Here is a 17,024-nt window from a genome sequence, read left to right as displayed (position 1 = left end):
CGTCCATTTATATCTAAGTACCGAGTCTTTACACATTGTGGTTTCGCCCACAAAATCCACAGTCGATTCACTTTACAGCGTAACTCTGTGAAGAGCGTTGAGACGTCACGAAGACGCGATAATAATAATAATAATAGCAATAATAAACCTTGCATTTGACGTAGCGCCTCATCACGACGTCTCAAAGCTTCACAGGATGTACCGTAAAGCAAATTGACTGTGTGTGTGTGTATATATATATATATACACACATACTGTAAAGTGTAGTGACTGTGCATTTTGTGAGGTGAAACGCGGCAGCCAACTGCGCACAGCGACGACCCCACAAACAGCCGTGGAGCGAGTGACGGCATTTTTTTTTAATAAAAGGGACTATTAACCCCGTAAAAGTGATCAGCCAATCGATTAACAACCAAAATCAAATGCAAGTATTATTATTATTATTTACACATAAACTCTGAAAGCTTCCCCCCCCCCCCCCACCCGCTCTCCCTTTACAGAGAACACTTTTAAAATTGTTCCAGACCCAATCCAGCCCTTCAAACTATTTCTTTTCCTTGTTATTTTTTTAAACCTCACTCCCCCCACCACTGGACACACACACACACAGACAGACACACACAGACAGAGAGAGAGAGACACACACAGACACACACACAGACAGAGAGAGAGACACACACAGACACACACACACAGACAGACAAACAGAGACACACACAGACAGAAACAGACAGACAAAGACAGACAGAGACACACACAGACACACACAGACAGACAGAGACACACACAGACAGACACAGACAGACACAGACACACACAGACTGACTTTGGTTTTCTCTCGAGGAGCCAAGAAAGTGGCCACAATATAGACGGAAAGTTGGGGGAAGAAATAAAACGTATCAAATACTAACAAACAGTTTCCTCTCCCACCGTGTGGGTAAAGAGCACATTTCTTTCTTCTTTCTTTCTCTCTCGCTCTCTTTTTCCCCCCTTCCCTTTTTCCACACGTGGAAACACACACACCCACACACCAACTACCCCACCCACACCCACACACCAACTACCCCACCCCACACACACACACCCACACACCAACTACCCCACCCACACCCACACACACCAACCACCCCACCCCACACACACACACCCACACACCAACTACCCCACCCCCCCCACACACACACATCAACTGTAACTGTTTATACAGCTTCTGCTCCTGTTTAGTGATGGAGGAAGTAGAGGACAGAGAAACTGTTAAAAGGGGAAGAGGAGAGAGAGAGAGAAGAGGGTGGTTGGGGTTGAGAGGATGAATTTGGGTGCTATGGGGGGGGGGGAGGGGGGTGGGTGAGGAGAGGGTGTGTGTGGGTGTGTGGGTGATGGAGTGTAAATTTGGATTGAGAGGAGGGAAGGGGGGAGAAGAGGTTTGAGGGTGGGGGTTGAGAGTGAATGGTGGGGGGGAGAGGAGAGGGTGGGTTGTGGGGAGGGAAGGGTGGGTGTTGGGGAGGAAGGGGTGGGGGAGAGGACAGGGGGTGGGGGGAAATCCCTGGTGTCACCTACCTGCCCAGGGATGGCTGGGGGTGTCTGGCCGCTGACCCGGGGGTAATGGGGGGGTTTGGGGGCAGTTTTGATGCCTCTCAGTCTCTCTGGGAGTCGCCACGTGGAAAGTCATCTGTCACTGTTACACTGTATCCGCTCTCTCATTGGCTGTCAGTGGTTACATTGTATCCGCTCTCTCATTGGCTGTCAGTGGTTACACTGTATCCGCTCTCTCATTGGCTGTTGTGGTCACATTGTATCCGCTCTCTCATTGGCTGTTGTGGTCACATTGTATCCGCTCTCTCATTGACTGTCAGTGGTTACATTGTATCCGCTCTCTCATTGACTGTCAGTGGTTACACTGTATCCGCTCTCTCATTGGCTGTCAGTGGTTACACTGTATCCGCTCTCTCATTGGCTGTCAGTGGTTACACTGTATCCGCTCTCTCATTGGCTGTCAGTGGTTACACTGTATCCGCTCTCTCATTGGCTGTTGTGCAGCACCGCTGTGGAGTAGAGAAACGATCACAAACCAACTCCGTCTCTTCCCGTTTCCCTGATCCCAAAGTATAAAGCGCAAGTTACCAAACGCCGAGGCTCGGGGGTCCCCCCGTGAGGGCTGAGGTACCTGTGAGCGTTCTGGCCGCCTCAAGCGCCTCAGTGCCCCCCCACACCCCCCCTCCCCCCCCCCCTCCCCCCCACCTCCCCCCCTCCCCCCACACACCCCCTCCCCCCCACCCCCCCCCCCCCCCCTCCCCCCCACCCCCCCCCCTCCCCCCCCACCCCCCCCCCTCCCCCCCACCCCCCCCCCTCCCCCCCACACACCCCCTCCCCCCCCACACACCCCCTCCCCCCCACACCCCCCCCGACCACCGCCGCTGCCTCTCTCATTAACTGCACAAATAACTAATGCTTCCACTTAACATTCCTTATCTGGAGTCCTGTAACCTGGTGCTTAGAGCACTCGCCTCGAGAACAAGAGGACCCATGATTTCGAACCCAGGTCCCCTCTCACTTGCGAGGCACGTGCTCTTAACCGCTATCATTAGGGCCAAACCTTGGGCAAGTTTCCTTACTCCACACAGAGCCTAATAATAGTCCCTCCAAAACCAAAAACAATAATAAATTGGTCATTTTCAATCCACGGCTGTTTGTGGGACATTGCTGTGCGCCATTGGCTGCCGCGTTCGCCCACAAATACACAGTCAATTCACTTTACAGTCTATTCTGTGAAGCGCTTTGAGACGTCGAGAAGACGTGAAAAGCGCTGTATCAAATGCAATGATTATTATTATTATTACTATGCTACAGGACACAGTCACTACACTGAACAGCTTGCACTTGTGAAGCGTTTTGACACGTGAGTGTTCTGGAGGGATGAGGTCGGATGAGTCTTCTTTGTTCCGAACCGACCCTTGTGATGTATTGAAATGCTGAAGGTTAATGGCTTTACACCTGTAGCACCAGTTCACCTCCAGCAGGAGGCAGCGTTTGATCAATTATCTCGCACGGCATAATAATAATAATAATAATAATACGGCGCCTTATCACGTCTTCAATAAGTCTCAAAGCGCTTCACGGCATATACTGCGAAGGGAATTGACTGCATATGTTGTGGGCCAACTATGGCAGCCAATTGCGCACAACTGTGTCCCACACACAGTCGTGGATTGAAGTGACTAAATAATTATTATTATTGTTTGTTTATGAAGGGATTATTACCTCCCAGAAAAGCGATCGGCCAATCGACCAACAACCGGGTTCCTACTGACTGCTGGTAAACAGAGGCGCGCGCGTGTGTGCGTGTGTGTGTGTGTGCGTGTGTGTGTGTGTGCGTGTGTGCGTGTGTGTGTGGAGTAAGGAAAATTGCTTAACATTTCGCCCTGTCCTGTCCCGCCCGGGAATCGAACATAGATCCTCTCGCTTGCGAGGCGAGCGCACGAGCCACGAGTCCTACAGGACTCCGTCAAAGAAGTTACTGGCGTACAGTCGCCACCCACATAGCAATTGCACACGCAAACAGCAGTAAAGTGAATGAATCATTTTTACCTGGGAATTGTCAGGACACTGTAAGAGAGAGAGAGGGAGAGAGAGGGAGAGAGAGAGAGAGGGAGAAAAACTCCTTTCTATTTTCGAGCAGCAAACGAGAAGTTTGAAAGTGGAAACGTGACAGAAATGATTGGTTTGCCGGATTCCACAGCAGAAAAACAGTCGGAAATAGAGTCGGTTATAAACAGTTTGAACATGTGCGGTTTTACGCTGCGCTTCAGGTACGTTCTGCCCAAGCGAATCACTGAAAACAACCGCACAAACACACACCGAAGGGGCGCCTGGCACCTCTCAAAGTGAGGGTAATTAACGACTTGGAACAAGTTTAGCAGGAGGCGTGGTGTGGCTCCACGGAAAGTTAGTCACCACTGAGTCAGGGACCAACTGCAGGGGAAACGAGACACGGAAACTCCTCTGCTGGCTCGAGAGGTGAAAGTCATAACCCCCCCCGACCCCAAAAACTTCTGCTCGCTCAATCCACGGCTGTTTGTGGGACACCGCTGCCACGTTTCGCCCTCAAAACGCACCGCATGTTCACTCCACTTTACGGTAAAATCCTGTGAAACACTTTGAGACGTCTCAGCCGCGATCTGATTAAATGGCGGAACAGGCTGGAAGGGCTGAATGGCCTCCTCCCGTTACCTATGTTTCCTATGTCTCAATGGCGCGAGAAGGTCCTGTATCCAACGCGAAGATTATTATTATTAATAGACGCAGAGACAGAGAGAGAGAGAGAGAGACGCAGAGGGAGACACGGACAGTGACACAGACAGTGACAGATGTGTGCAGACAGAGACAGACACAGTGACAGACGTAGAGGCCAGGGGTGTGCGTTCCTGATGTCTAAGCGTAAGTGACGGAGACATGGTGAGTGACAGACAGACAGACAGACAGACAGACGGAGAGAGAGGCCAGGGTGGGGGTGGGGGGGTGGGGGGGTGTGTGTGTGTCCCCTATTGTGTAAAGTGGCCAATGAGCTTTGAGAGGAGTCAGTGACAATGATCCTTAGCCACAGAATGTTTTCCCCTCTCACTCAACAGCACAACTTGTGAAGTGCAGTCAGAGGCTCTCACCCAAAGTTCTCCACCACCGACCCCACTGCTGTTGGGGTGGGGGGAAGGGGGAGAGAGAGAGAGAGAGAGAGAGAGAGAGGGGTAAAGTCAATCATTCTCCACTTTGAAGTAAGTGCCTTTCAGTGTCTCTCAACTCGTTTCACTGTTTGTTGGATTTTTGGATGATTTTTTTAAATGGGGAATCATTTCTCTTTCTCTCTCTTTCTGTTAAACTCTTTGTCTCTCTCTCTCTCTTTCTGTTCAACACTTTGCCTCTCTTTCTCCCCTCTTCTCCCGCTTACCCCCCCCCCTCTCTCTCCCCCCTTCTCTCTCCCCCCACTCTCTCCTAATCCCTGTCTGTGTAGTTGTGAGTTACTCAGACAGACCGAGAGGGAAAGTGTTTGATAGGAGTTTTGGAAGAGTGTAGTCTTTCATTAGTTGAGCAGTTGTTAAGTGGTTCACTCTCTCTCCCTCTTCACAAAACACCAAAGGAACTGTCACCCCCCTCCCCTCTCCCCCTCCCCCCACTTCCAAAATCGCTTTCGAAAAACAACAGATTGTTTTAATTAAGAAAAAAAAACCGTCTATTTTTATGTTAAGAGAGTTAGAGAGAGTGTTCTTTTGTCGTTTAACTTTTGTTTAACAAAAAGTTTCTGGTGAGTTGTGGGGAAACAATGGAAAAGATTGTCTCACACTTTGGCAAAGCTTTCATTCCTCCTCTCTCTCCCTCTCTGTCTCTCACTCCCTCTCTCTGTGTCTCTCACTCCCTCTCTCTGTGTCTCTCACTCCCTCTCTCTGTGTCTCTCACTCCCTCTCTCTGTGTCTCTCACTCCCTCTCTCTCTGTCTCTCACTCCCTCTCTCTGTCTCTCACTCCCTCTCTCTGTGTCTCTCACTCCCTCTCTCTGTGTCTCTCACTCCCTCTCTCTCTGTCTCTCACTCCCCCTCTCTCTGTCTCTCACTCCCTCGGGGCATCGATTTCTTTACCAGGAACATCTTTTTTTTTTCTGAAGGATCGGTTGGTCAGGAATTGGACTTGAGAGGTCAGTTTCTCTCAAGACTTTGCAGACTTCTGGCAAATTCGCTGAGTTCAGCATTTCACTCCCGACTGCGGGGATGGAGGAGGGGGGGGGGGTTCTGGGTGTAATAGTGTGTGTTTTTGCTATGTTTTGTCAGATTTTGTTGTTTCGCCTGAAAATATACAGTCCATTCACTTTATAGTATATCCTGTGAAGCTCTTTGAGACGTTTCAAAGACGTGTATCAAATGCAAGGTTTATTATTAAGGATTATTATCTCTGTGTTTTTCTCACACACTCGCGCGCACACACCATCTCTCTCCCTCTGCTCCTCCTCCTCTGATCTCTCTTTTTTTTAAAAAAAACTGTGGGAATAGTTTCAGACTTGTTCCCGAGGCGAGCAGGTGCGGTGCGAATGAATGTAAATTGTTGTTTTTTAGTCCTTTGGGGGATTGATAAACACATAAACAGCGTGTGTCGGTGCGTCTGTGTGTGTGTGTTTGTGTGTGTTTGCACATGTTCAAGAACAAGTCATAAGATGTGACTTGGATTCAGAGAGAGTGTAGGTTACGGGAATTCACTGCCTGACTGTGCGAGGGGAAGGAAGAGGGGCAATTTCCCCTCAATCTGATTCATTTCCAAAAGCCCCCTCCCACCGCTCACCTCCTCCCAGAAAAGTACACAATTACTGTCCCGTGTCTCAGGGCACATGTTAGCACACGGTGCTGGTTGCTACGTGTGATTTCCTGCCATGCTGGACGCCATACTACATATATGTACACAGACTGTACAGCACGCAAACACACTACACGCCTCGACCATTCCCTCACAAACACATGGTCACTACACTACATTACACAGTACATCTTGTGAAGCGCTTTGAGGCGTCTCAATGACACAATCAGGCACTGCATCAAACGTAAGGATTATTATTATTATTACTGTTGCTCCTTTCTCTCTCTCTTTCTCTCTCTCTCTCTCTCGTTTAAAGGTCTCGCTTCCTCTTAAATGCATCAATGCTTTATTTCTGCCCCCGCTTCGGTTAATCAAGTTCCGTAATTTTCTGCCCCTCGCTGTGAAGTAGTTCCTCTTTCATAGAATGTCAGCTCACTTCCTTTCTCTCTCTCTCTCTCTCTTCACCCTTCCTCTCTGACTCTGCCCCCCCCCCCCCCTCTTAATTAAGAGACATTACACGGTCATAAGGAGATTAAACGATGTGTACAGATCAGACTTATGCAAGTTTTACTGTCATTACTATCACAAGGAAAATCCTGGCATTTGGCACAGCGCCTTATCACGTCTCAAAGCGCTTCACAGAATAATGATAATAATCCTCGCATTTGATATAGCGCTTTTCACGTCGGGAGGACGTCCCAAAGCGCTTCACAGAACACACTGTAAAGTGAATTGACTGTATATTTGTGGGCGAAACGCGGCGGCCAATTGCGCACAGCAGCGTATTGTAAAGTGTAGTGTCGGTGTGTTATCTGGGTGGACTGGTTACCCTCAGTGATCAGCAGTTGACCTGTGTGACCAGGAGGTGACGAGATCAGCCTATCACGGTGGAATATCGCAAAGCTTTGCAACTAAGCTCTGTCGGTCGCTGGCTTTGCGGTGCAGAAAATTGCAGTGTCAGCCTGTAGCTCAACTGCTCGCGCGCGCGCGCGCGTGTGTGTGTGTGAGCGCGCGTGTGTGTATCTTGTGTGTGAGTGTTTGTGTGCCTGTGTGTGCCTGTATCTGTGTGTGCCTGTGCTTGTGTCTGTGCCTGTAAGTGCCTGTGTGTGTGTGTGTGTGTGTGTGTGTGTGTGTGCGTCCGTGTCTGTATATCACAAAGTTAATAATCACTATCAACTTTACTGAAAGGCATTTCCTCTCTCTTCCCCACTTCCCTCCCCCACCGCACACACGCAAACCCAGCAGTCAGTTTGCGCTCAGCGAGGTTTCGGCAAACGGCTACAAAGTGAGCACCTTATACAATAATAATAATAATAATAATCCTTGCATTTGACACAGCGCCTCATCATGTCTGTGAGACGTCGCAAAGCGCAGGATAAATTGACTGTATGTATTGTGGGCCAAACCCGGCAGCCGATTGCGCCCAGCGACGTCCCACAAACAGTCGTGGGTTGAAGTGACCAAATTATTATTACTATGTGATGACTTTCCTCTCTCTCTCTCTCTCTCTCCCCGAAGACTAAAGCCCCTCAGGATGGTGTCTAAAGGCTGTATTGTGGTCACAAAGTACCTGCTCTTTGTCTTCAACCTTATCTTCTTTGTAAGTATCAGAGACGAGGTGGGACAAGCCTTGGGGAGGGGGGGGTGGGGTTGGGGTGGGGGGCACTAACTAGCATTGTGGGTCAGGGCTTAATATGACACCCCCTCCTTCACCTTCCCTCACCCTCCCACCTCCCCCCAATTCTGTCTCCCTGTGCTACGTTGTAAGCGCTTGGGAGAGTCACATCAATAACACAACATGTACAATGAATCCTCCAACCCGGCTCCTGTTAACCCCGTAAACCAAAGCGCTAACTAACTAACGAACTATCGAACTAACTAATTAACTAACGGGGAGGATGGTCCTCGCTGGACAAGCAGCGGGAAAGCTTGGCCAGGCAGCGCTCTCTTTCTCTCTCTCTCTCTCTATCGATGGCAACCAATGTGGGTTTAGCTGGTTAGACTCCAGCAGTTACCCCCAACGCACATCTGGGCTCCCCCTCCACAAGCCTCGGCTCTCGCCCAACCTGTGCCTCATACTCTCCGGAATTAGGTAATCCTTCCAGGGGGAGGGAGAGAGAGAGAGAGACAATTCCGACAATCTATAATAATAATAATAATAATAATCCTTGCATTTGATATAACACTTTTCACGTCGGGAGGACGTCCCAAAGCGCTTCACAGAACACACTGCAAAGTGAATTGACTGTATATTTGTGGGCAAACGCGGCAGCCAATTGCGCACAGCAATGTCCCACAAACAGCCGTGGATTGAAAATGACCAATTTATTATTGTTTGGGTTTTGGAGGATTATTATTAGGCTCTGTGTGGAGTAAGGAAACTTGCCCGAGGTTTCGCCCTCTGCCTGGAATTGAACTCAGGTCTCTCACTTGCAAAGCGAGTGCTCTAACCACTGAGCTACAGGACTCCAATCTCTGGGATTTCCATGGAAATCTCAGCTTGGTTTGGAGACTCGTTTTAAGCAACGGTGATGGGTTTCCGTGTGAGTCGGACAAAAAAATATTGAGCGTGGGATCAGAGAGGGGGTGGGTGGGTGGGGGGGAATAATCCTTTGCTCGCTAAGCATTAACTTGGTTTAAGTTATTTATTGGACAGGATTTCCCAAGGTGAACAGTCAATGATCCCAAGGTCACTGACACCCACTACACTGACTGACACTTGTTTTCTTCATGAAATGTTGTGTAAGGCTGACAATCCAGACAAGCCCTGGGGGGGGGGGAGAGAGAGAGGGAGAAGAGAGAGGGGGACGGAGGGTAGGTGGGGGGCGGGGGAGAGAGAAGTGGGGAGCGATGGGAAAGGCTGCTTTGGAGCAGCAGGAATCTGGGCTCCTCTCTCTGTGGCCCCCGCTCCAGCCAGGATTCCTCCCCCCCTCCCTTCTCTCCCAGCGCCTCGCTGCTGTGTGTGTGTGTATGTGTATCCGTGTTTGTGTGACTATCTGTCTCTGTGTGTGTCTGTCTGGGGTGTGTGTGTCTGTGTGTAGGAACACTGGCTCCTTGTGTCTCAGCCCCTGACCTGATGACTGGCAGCTCAGCTCTGGCTCATTACTCACAGCTATTGTTGGAAAGTTTTTTTTTTGTCTCGGAAACAAAAGTTTAGAACTTTCCCTCCCTCCCTCCCCTTCTCCCGCCTCTCCAACCCCCTTTCCCACACTCTCCCCCCCCACCCACACACCGCACATCCCCCCCCCCCCACATATCCTGCCCCCCACACTCACAGCGAGCCTAAAACAGGAGGTATTTCAGGATCTCAGTTGTATTTGCAATTGTATTAGTGACAAAATAACCCTTCTCTCCCCCCCCTCCCACACACACACACAAACACCCCCCCCACCCCCTTGGGTAATATACACACTGCCCCTGTTTTAACCCCCGCCATGTCCTGTCGTCTCTCCCACAGTTCCTGGGAGGGTTGATGCTGGGGTTTGGGCTGTGGATCCTACTGGACGAGAACAGCTTCATGACTGTGTTAAGTGAGTATCTGTCAGGGGGAGTGTGTGTGTGTGGGGGGGGGCGGTGTGGGGTGTTTTGTGTGTGTGTGTGTGTGGGGGGGGAATACTGCTGAGAGGAGACTGTGTGTGTCGGGGGCTAGAAATCGTTACCTACAAGAACCTACATGAGGGTGGGGGGGGGGGCGAGGAGGGAAATTTGCTCCCAGCGACAGCCAAGCAGTGAGATTTTCTTTTTTTTTCTTTTTGGGGTTGGGGTGGGATTGTCGACACAGTCACTACACTTAACTGCGCACTGGCACGTGGCGTTTCACGGAGCGTGTAGGGAGGGGGTAGCCACACGTGTGTGTGGTTACCTGGTTACGCAGACGGCTTGTGTTTAGGGGTGTGTGCGTGTGTGTATGTGTGTACTGGTTACCCGGGCGGCTTGTGTTTGAGGGAGTGGGGAGGTGTGTGTGGTTACGCAGACTGTTTGTGTTTAGGGGAGGTGTATGTGTATGTGTGTGTGACCTGTGCTGCCCCCGTTACAGAGACGGTGTCCATCCCTGTGAACCTGTGGTCCTATGTGCTCTCGGGCCTGGGCACCTTCACCATGATGATGGGGTTCCTGGGCTGTTTGGGGGCACTGAAGGAGGTTCGCTGTATGCTGGGATTTGTAAGTCTGGCTACTCAGTCACCTATAGCCTGACCGTCAATCTCCCTCCCACCCCCCACCCCCCCCCCACCCCCAGCTTCCCCCTATCTGTGTGTGTCTCTCTCTGTGTGAGTGTGAATATGTGTGTGTGTGTGCGCGCGTGTGTCTGTCTTGGGTGCAAGGGGAGGATTGGGGGTTGGTCATACGTGAAGGCACCAGTGTTGTTTGTCTCTGCAGTTGTCTGATGGAAGTTTATATATATATTAATTTATATTTATATCTATATCTCTATATAGAATCTTTTGCTCGGTAGAGGGGAAATTTTGACCCTGAATTGACATGACAAACCAATAGACAAGCAACAAGTTTCACACAGAAGCCCACTTCCACGGAAAGTTACAGAACCCGTGACGCCTGGCGAGGGATTTTTTTATTGCGGGGGGGGGTGTCGTGAAGTGGGGGGGGGGTGGGGGGAGTCTGGACTGAGGACAAGGGGTGGTGACCAGAACTGAGGAAGGTCTGCGTAGACAGGAAGGGGCAGAGCCAGATTCGAGACGGTTTGGCCGAACGTTTCTTCTCTGACTGTTTCTCCTTTGGGTGTTTTCCGCCCGCACCCCCCGCCCCCCACCCCCCCGCCAACCGTTCCCTCCCCTCCCCCTGCAGTACTTTGCGTTCCTGGTTTTCCTCCTGGCTTCCCAAGTCACCATCGGAGTTCTGATCGTCACACAGAGGAAGGTGGTGAGTGAGTCTCTCTCTATCTGTGTGTGTGTGTGGGGGGGGAGGGAGATCTGGGGTGTGAGGGGGGTGTGGAGGGAATGGTCGGTGTGAGCGAGTGGGGGGTACGAGCCGACCCAGCAAGTCAGAGGAGGCCATTCAGCCCATCGACCCACCTCCGAGAGACAGTTTGAGTCTAAAGCCTCCAAGTCTCCTGATTGGGAGGGGGTGAGGGTGTGTGTGGGTGGGGGTGGGGGCGGGGGAAGGGAGGGAGAGTTGGCGTCGAAGTGGGACATGAAACTAGGTTTGAGGCCACTTGCTGTCTTAACCCCACCACGCACTCACCCCCCCCCCCCCCCCACCCCCCCGGCTTGTCTCCCCCCAGCTCACAAAGGAGCTCGAGTCCAGAGTCAGGAAGGTGATTGAGAAATACAACGACACAGACAGTAGCAGCAAGAACCTGGAACACAGCTGGGACTTCGTCCAATACACGGTGAGCCTGAACCCCCACCCCACCCCCATCACCCCGCCCAACCCCCACCGCCCCCCCCCCCCCCACCCCCAAACACGGTGAGAAAGGGGGAAACGAGAGAAGAGGGACACCCGGTGGAAGCCACGTAGTTTGCCGAGGAACGGCTTTAGCCAACACACACTCTGGGCTCCCCCCCGGACCCAAGCCTTGGCTCTCGCCGCCAACCTGCGCCTAACGCTCTCCGGAATTAGGTTAACAGGATGCATCCCTCCAGGGAGAGAGAGAGAGAGAGAGAGAGAGAGAGCGCAAGTGGGCATTCCATTCCGACAGTCTGTCTCGGAGAATTTCCACGTGTAGTTGGGACGAGTGGAATTCTCGGTCGGGTTTGACGCCTCTTTATAAACGTCCGGTGATGAATTTCTCCGTGTGTGTCGGTCACACAACATCAGGCTGTAATTCCCGGGGACACTACCCGGGGGCGCCGTTGTTACCCTATAATCGAACTAAGTGCCGCAGTGCAGCCTGCAGGCCAAGCTGAGGTACTGCAGCTGCTTTGCCAGGTCGTGGATTCCACTGCTAGAAGAAAGAAGATAATCCCTCTCTCTCCTTCTTTCTCTCTCTCTCTCTCGGTGTCCTGGCCGACAATCCCCCAATAAAATCACCCATTCATTCACTGCACGGCTACTTGTAGGAACATCCACGTGCACAAACCGTCTGCATTCGCCTACGAAAATAATCAAGTCGCTGCGATCCGCAGCGTAGATTCCTGTAAAGCGCTTTGAGATGTCTAGAAGACATGATAATGCTCTGTATTAAATGCAAGGGTTATTATTATTATTTATTATAATATTGTGAAGTCCTGCAGGGCATTGGTTAGAGCACTCAACCCATTTCCTTAATCCACGCACACGCCTCTGTTTACTTATCAGTAGGAACCCGGTTGTCAGGCGATTGGCGGATCGCTTTTCCGGAGGTAATAATCCCTTCAAATCAATAATAATTGGGTCACTCAATCCACGGCTGTTTTGGGGGACGCTACTGTGCACAACTGGCTGGCACGTTTCGCCCACAATATATACACGTGCGCTCATCTTTACAGTGTGTCCTGTAAAGCGCTTTGAGACGTCTTGACGATGTGGTAAGGCTCTGGGTCAAACGCCAGGATTATTCTTATTGCCTTCTTTTCACTGCAGTTGGCTTGCTGTGGCTGGAACTCGTCCCAAGAGTGGTTCAAAAACAAACACCTGCAGTTGTCGACTAAGAACCACACCTTCCCCTGCTCGTGCTCGCTGGCCTTAAAGGGCAACTTCACCGGGTTCTCCAACAGGCCCCATGGCTTCTGCTCTGTCTCCACTGACTCTCATCCACTGAACGGCGAGGTCACGGTGAGCAATGGGGGGGTGATGGGGTTGGGGTTTGGGAGGGGGGCTTAGGTTGATAGTCATGGGGGTTGAAGTTGATGGTGGGGATTTCTTGAGGTGAGAGGGCAGCAGAGTGGGGTGAGGTTAACATAACATGTAGGAGCAGGAGGAGGCCATTCGGCCCTTCGAGACTGCCCCGCCATTCAATCATGGCTGATCTTCCAATCTAACTCCAGCTAATAACCTGACACTGCCTTATCCCCATATCCCTTAATCCCTTTTACAATAAGAAATCTATCTATCTCTTGAGTGGCAGTGGTTGGGTGTTGGGAGGGGTTGAGGGAAGCGGTGGAGATCTTTGTGAAAGCGGGGGTGTGGGGGCTGGGAGGATGCACCTACCTGCTCCCCAACCCCCCCCCGCCCCCCCCCCCCCTGCACCAAGATAAAGTAGACGACAGTGAGCATAATAAATACATCACTGCTCTCTCTCTCTGTAACACTCTCTCTCTTTCTCTCCCTCTCAGGGCTGTAAGGCACAAATCTACAACTGGTTGGTGAAGAATCTCTTTAGCATCGTGGCAATCTGTATCGGGATCAGCCTGATCGAGGTGAGTCTGGCTTCCTTGAGATACACAGTGCGGGGGGCAAGAGCGAGAGAGCACAAGTTTCCTTGCTCCACACACACACACACACACACACACGCCTCTGTTTACCCGTCAGTAACTAGGAACCCAGTTGTTAGTCGATTGGCAGGATCGCTTTTCTGGGGGTAATAATCCCTTCCAAACAAGTAATAATAATTCGGTCACTGAATCCACAACTTTTTGTAGGGACGCTGCTGTGCGCAATGGGCTGCCGGGTTTCACTGCACTTTTGCAGTATACCCTTTGAGACGTCTCGACGACGTGATAAGGCGCTGTATCAAATGCGAGGATTATTATAATTAAACAACGATATTGAATTGCAGTATTTTTTAATTAAATGATCATCAAAGCTATTATTAAATTAAGCGCCTTATAAGGTACTGCAGATGAGAAACGTAACTATGAAATGTGAGGATTCTTACCGTTGTTGAGCTTGCTTCCCTCCAGCACTGCTCCCTGTCCCCTGAGATGGACAGTGGGTTCTTCACAGGACCTTCTGCTTTGCCTATTCTCTAGCTTGAGCTGCTAGGCTTTTCCTTCATCTTGTGGATGTATGAGTTTCAGACCAATGTGATCCGTCGCTACGAATCCGCTATAAATCACGAGCAGCCTGTCAGCCAAGCCACGTTAATGATGGTGCCGGAGTCAGTGATGATGTGATGGGTGTTCATTGACCAGCCTACAGTCAAAGACACAGGCAGACGCAGAGAGACACAGAGAGAGAGAGAGATTATCAGCTTTCCATACATATATATATATATTTATACATAGTTTTGTCCAATAAAAATATTGAGAAAATGCCCAAAACAGGAAAGCTTGGCTCTCAGTTCATTGTGGGTTCTGTTCTGTTCGTTCGTGAACGAGGAAAGGACTGGAGGAGTTTGAGAACTATTTAGAAAGAACAACAACAACGAGGAAAAAATGCGCACAACAGCAATCCCAGAATTAGCCCAACTCTGATCTGGAAGCCAGTCAACACTCAACTAAGCACTGCTGGTAAAGGTAGGGAGGTCTCAAGTCTGCGGACAGCTAGGGCAGAGGAGGGGAGAGGGCTGTCCAAGGAGCCATTCACATCCTACAGTAACAGCTTGCATTATTTATATAATAATAATATATAATAATTTGGTCATTCAAACCACGACTTGTTTGCGGGACACTGCTGTGCGCAATTGGCTGGCAATTTTCTCCCAACAAAATACACAGTCAATTCACTCTACGGTATATTCTATGAAGCTCTATTATTATTATTATTTAAATAATGCCCTTCATCTCGCAGTGCTTAAATAGCCCTAATATGTTTGGGGAGTTGTCCCCGTTAACTGCAGGAAGAAATGTCGGGAATACAGTAAACGATGCAAAATTACATTTGTGTAGCGCCTTCCACATCGGGAGGACGTCCCAAGGGGAATGGGATGGGTTTAGGGCAATCCCTGTCGAAGTAAGCGGCATTCACAAGGGTTGGTTTGGAAAAAATCCCATTGGACATGGGGTGAGTGGGGTGGGGGGGGGGAGTGGGTGTGATCGGAGGTCTGTGAGTGCTCTCTGCTTGCTTATTGGAGCTTGTGTTCCGTGTGTGAGGGGTACCTTGTGTGTGGGGCGGTGGTGGTGGGGGGATTTATGTTCTGCGGATGTGTTCCTCACTGCCTTTTGTTTGTCCTTCGCTTCCAGGTTTTGGGGATGGTCTTCGCCATGTACCTGTTCAGGAATTTTGACAGGGATTACAACAAGTTGATCCGATATCACTGACGAGGACACATCAGAAACAGCAACAGGCAGTAGTGCATCAGAATTAATATCACCCCCTTCCCCCCAAAAAATCCCTCCTTTTCCCCCATCGCCCCCATCTCGACCCTCGCCCCCATCTCGATCCTCGCCCCCATCTCGACCCTCGTCCCCATCTCGACCCCAAAGTCTATACCAATCCCTAGACCATCTCCAGCCCAAACTCCAAGTCAACCCTAACCCCCATCTACCCTACATCCTACCCCATCTCAACCCCAAACTCCCAACCCCACTATCGCCCATCACATCTCCCAACCCATATCAACTCAACCCTGAGAGACTGAATCTAAACGTTGGGGTACCTTGGGTGCCCTTTGTCTGGGGGTGGGGGGGGGGGAATTTTCATCCATTGCCAATAAGCAGTGAATCATTGTACACTGGAGAGGGAGAGAGAGCGGGCGGTGGGGGTGGGGGAGTGCAGGAACGACCTGAAGTTTCCTGCTAGAACCAGCCCTCTCTCTCTCTCTGTCCATACAACTTGCGAGGTGAACGAGGTGGGTGCCTGTGAGGGACAGGACAGGTTATACCCTGTGAGGGTGGGCGATGGGGTGGGGGGGCGGGCACTGTATAGGGTAAACGATAGCCTTTGGCTACCAGGTGCTGTGACTTGGCAGGACACCAGAGGGTTTCCTGAGCCGTGCCTCTGACTTTGACAGGGGCACGAATGGCCTCGATCAATAGCACTTTTGAGAAGAGGCCAAGTGTCCCCCTCTGCTGGCTGCAGGCAGTATCACAGACACTGAAGCTTTCAAGTTGGGGGGAGAAGAGGTAGCGAGTCTGTTCACCCAGCCACCCCCGGGGGGCAAATTAGTTCTCTTGGCTTGTAAATAGACGGTTAGCTCTGCGATCTTTGTAAGCAGGTTTATTGCGGGAAAGGAAGTGGGGGGGTGGGGAGTAGTGGAATAATGTCCGTGAGTGGATTGGAGGGAGGAGCGAAGGCGGTTTACACAGTGGAGTGGTAGCTCACGTGGGGGAGGGGAGTATTCTCTCTCGGACGGAGTAAGGACCAGGTTTTTGGCGATCGCTTGCTGTCCCAGATCCATTTCATGTCTCGTTTTATAGTCCGATGCTGTTCGGGTCCATCCGTGTTTGTACGTCTTGGTATTAAACTGTGGAGGAGCTGTGAACGGGGGGATTGTTCTCTTGGCAACTTGCACTTACACAGCGCCCTTCACCCGGGGGGAGAGAGGGAGAGGCGGGGAGAGAGGTGACCGTAAGCACCATCAAAAATCAAGGTTCCTTCGGCGGGATTTGAAAACGGGGAGGTAGCGAGTGAGGGGTAAGACGGAGGGATTGAGTTCGGGATCTTTACACCGTCCACTGAACAGGCAAACGGGGTCTGGGTTTAACGTCTCATCCGAAGGACTTTACATCACCCTATATCCTGCGAAGCGCTCTGAGACTTCCCAACGACGCGATGGGGCGCGATAATAATAATAATAATAATCCTTGCACGTCTTCCAGACGTCTCAAAGCGCTTCACGGAACAGACTGTAAAGCGAATTGACCCTATATTTTGTGGGCGAAACGCGGCATCCAATTGCGCACAGCAGCGTCCCCGCAAACAGTGGTGGATTGAAAAT

General features: G+C 50.9%; 1 protein-coding gene across 2 annotated transcripts; it reads left to right on the top strand.

Moving 5' to 3' along the window:
• Positions 1-4,620: 4,620 nt before the first annotated feature.
• On the top strand, positions 4,621-15,507 carry LOC103190152 (leukocyte antigen CD37). Of its 2 annotated transcripts, XM_042345111.1 has the most exons (10): positions 4,621-4,766; positions 5,649-5,678; positions 7,847-7,928; positions 9,786-9,858; positions 10,365-10,489; positions 11,132-11,206; positions 11,568-11,675; positions 12,848-13,039; positions 13,540-13,623; positions 15,328-15,507. In XM_042345111.1, exons 3-10 carry the CDS (start codon positions 7,863-7,865, stop codon positions 15,403-15,405), a joined length of 801 nt encoding a protein of 266 aa, XP_042201045.1. In that variant the 5' UTR covers positions 4,621-4,766; positions 5,649-5,678; positions 7,847-7,862; the 3' UTR covers positions 15,406-15,507. The 2 variants fall into 2 exon arrangements, with proteins under 2 accessions (XP_042201045.1, XP_042201046.1); XM_042345112.1 differs by lacking the exon at positions 5,649-5,678.
• The last annotated feature ends 1,517 nt before the right edge of the window (positions 15,508-17,024 follow it).

Source organism: Callorhinchus milii, unplaced genomic scaffold (assembly GCF_018977255.1).
Source record: "Callorhinchus milii isolate IMCB2004 unplaced genomic scaffold, IMCB_Cmil_1.0 Scaffold31, whole genome shotgun sequence".
NCBI classification, from domain to species: Eukaryota; Metazoa; Chordata; class Chondrichthyes; order Chimaeriformes; family Callorhinchidae; genus Callorhinchus; species Callorhinchus milii.
The sequence above is the reverse complement of the archived record's forward strand: the minus strand, read 5'-3'. Positions and strand labels throughout refer to the sequence as shown.

What these genes read in the sequence shown, in the direction of transcription:
- LOC103190152 (XM_042345112.1), top strand. Translation starts at nt 7,863, where the DNA reads ATGGTGTCTAAAGGCTGTATTGTGGTCACAAAGTACCTGCTCTTTGTC. An exon ending in CAGCTTCATGACTGTGTTAA is followed by an intron (nt 9,859 to 10,364) that starts GTGAGTATCTGT and finishes CCCCCGTTACAG; the next exon opens with AGACGGTGTCCATCCCTGTG. An exon ending in TTCGCTGTATGCTGGGATTT is followed by an intron (nt 10,490 to 11,131) that starts GTAAGTCTGGCT and finishes CTCCCCCTGCAG; the next exon opens with TACTTTGCGTTCCTGGTTTT.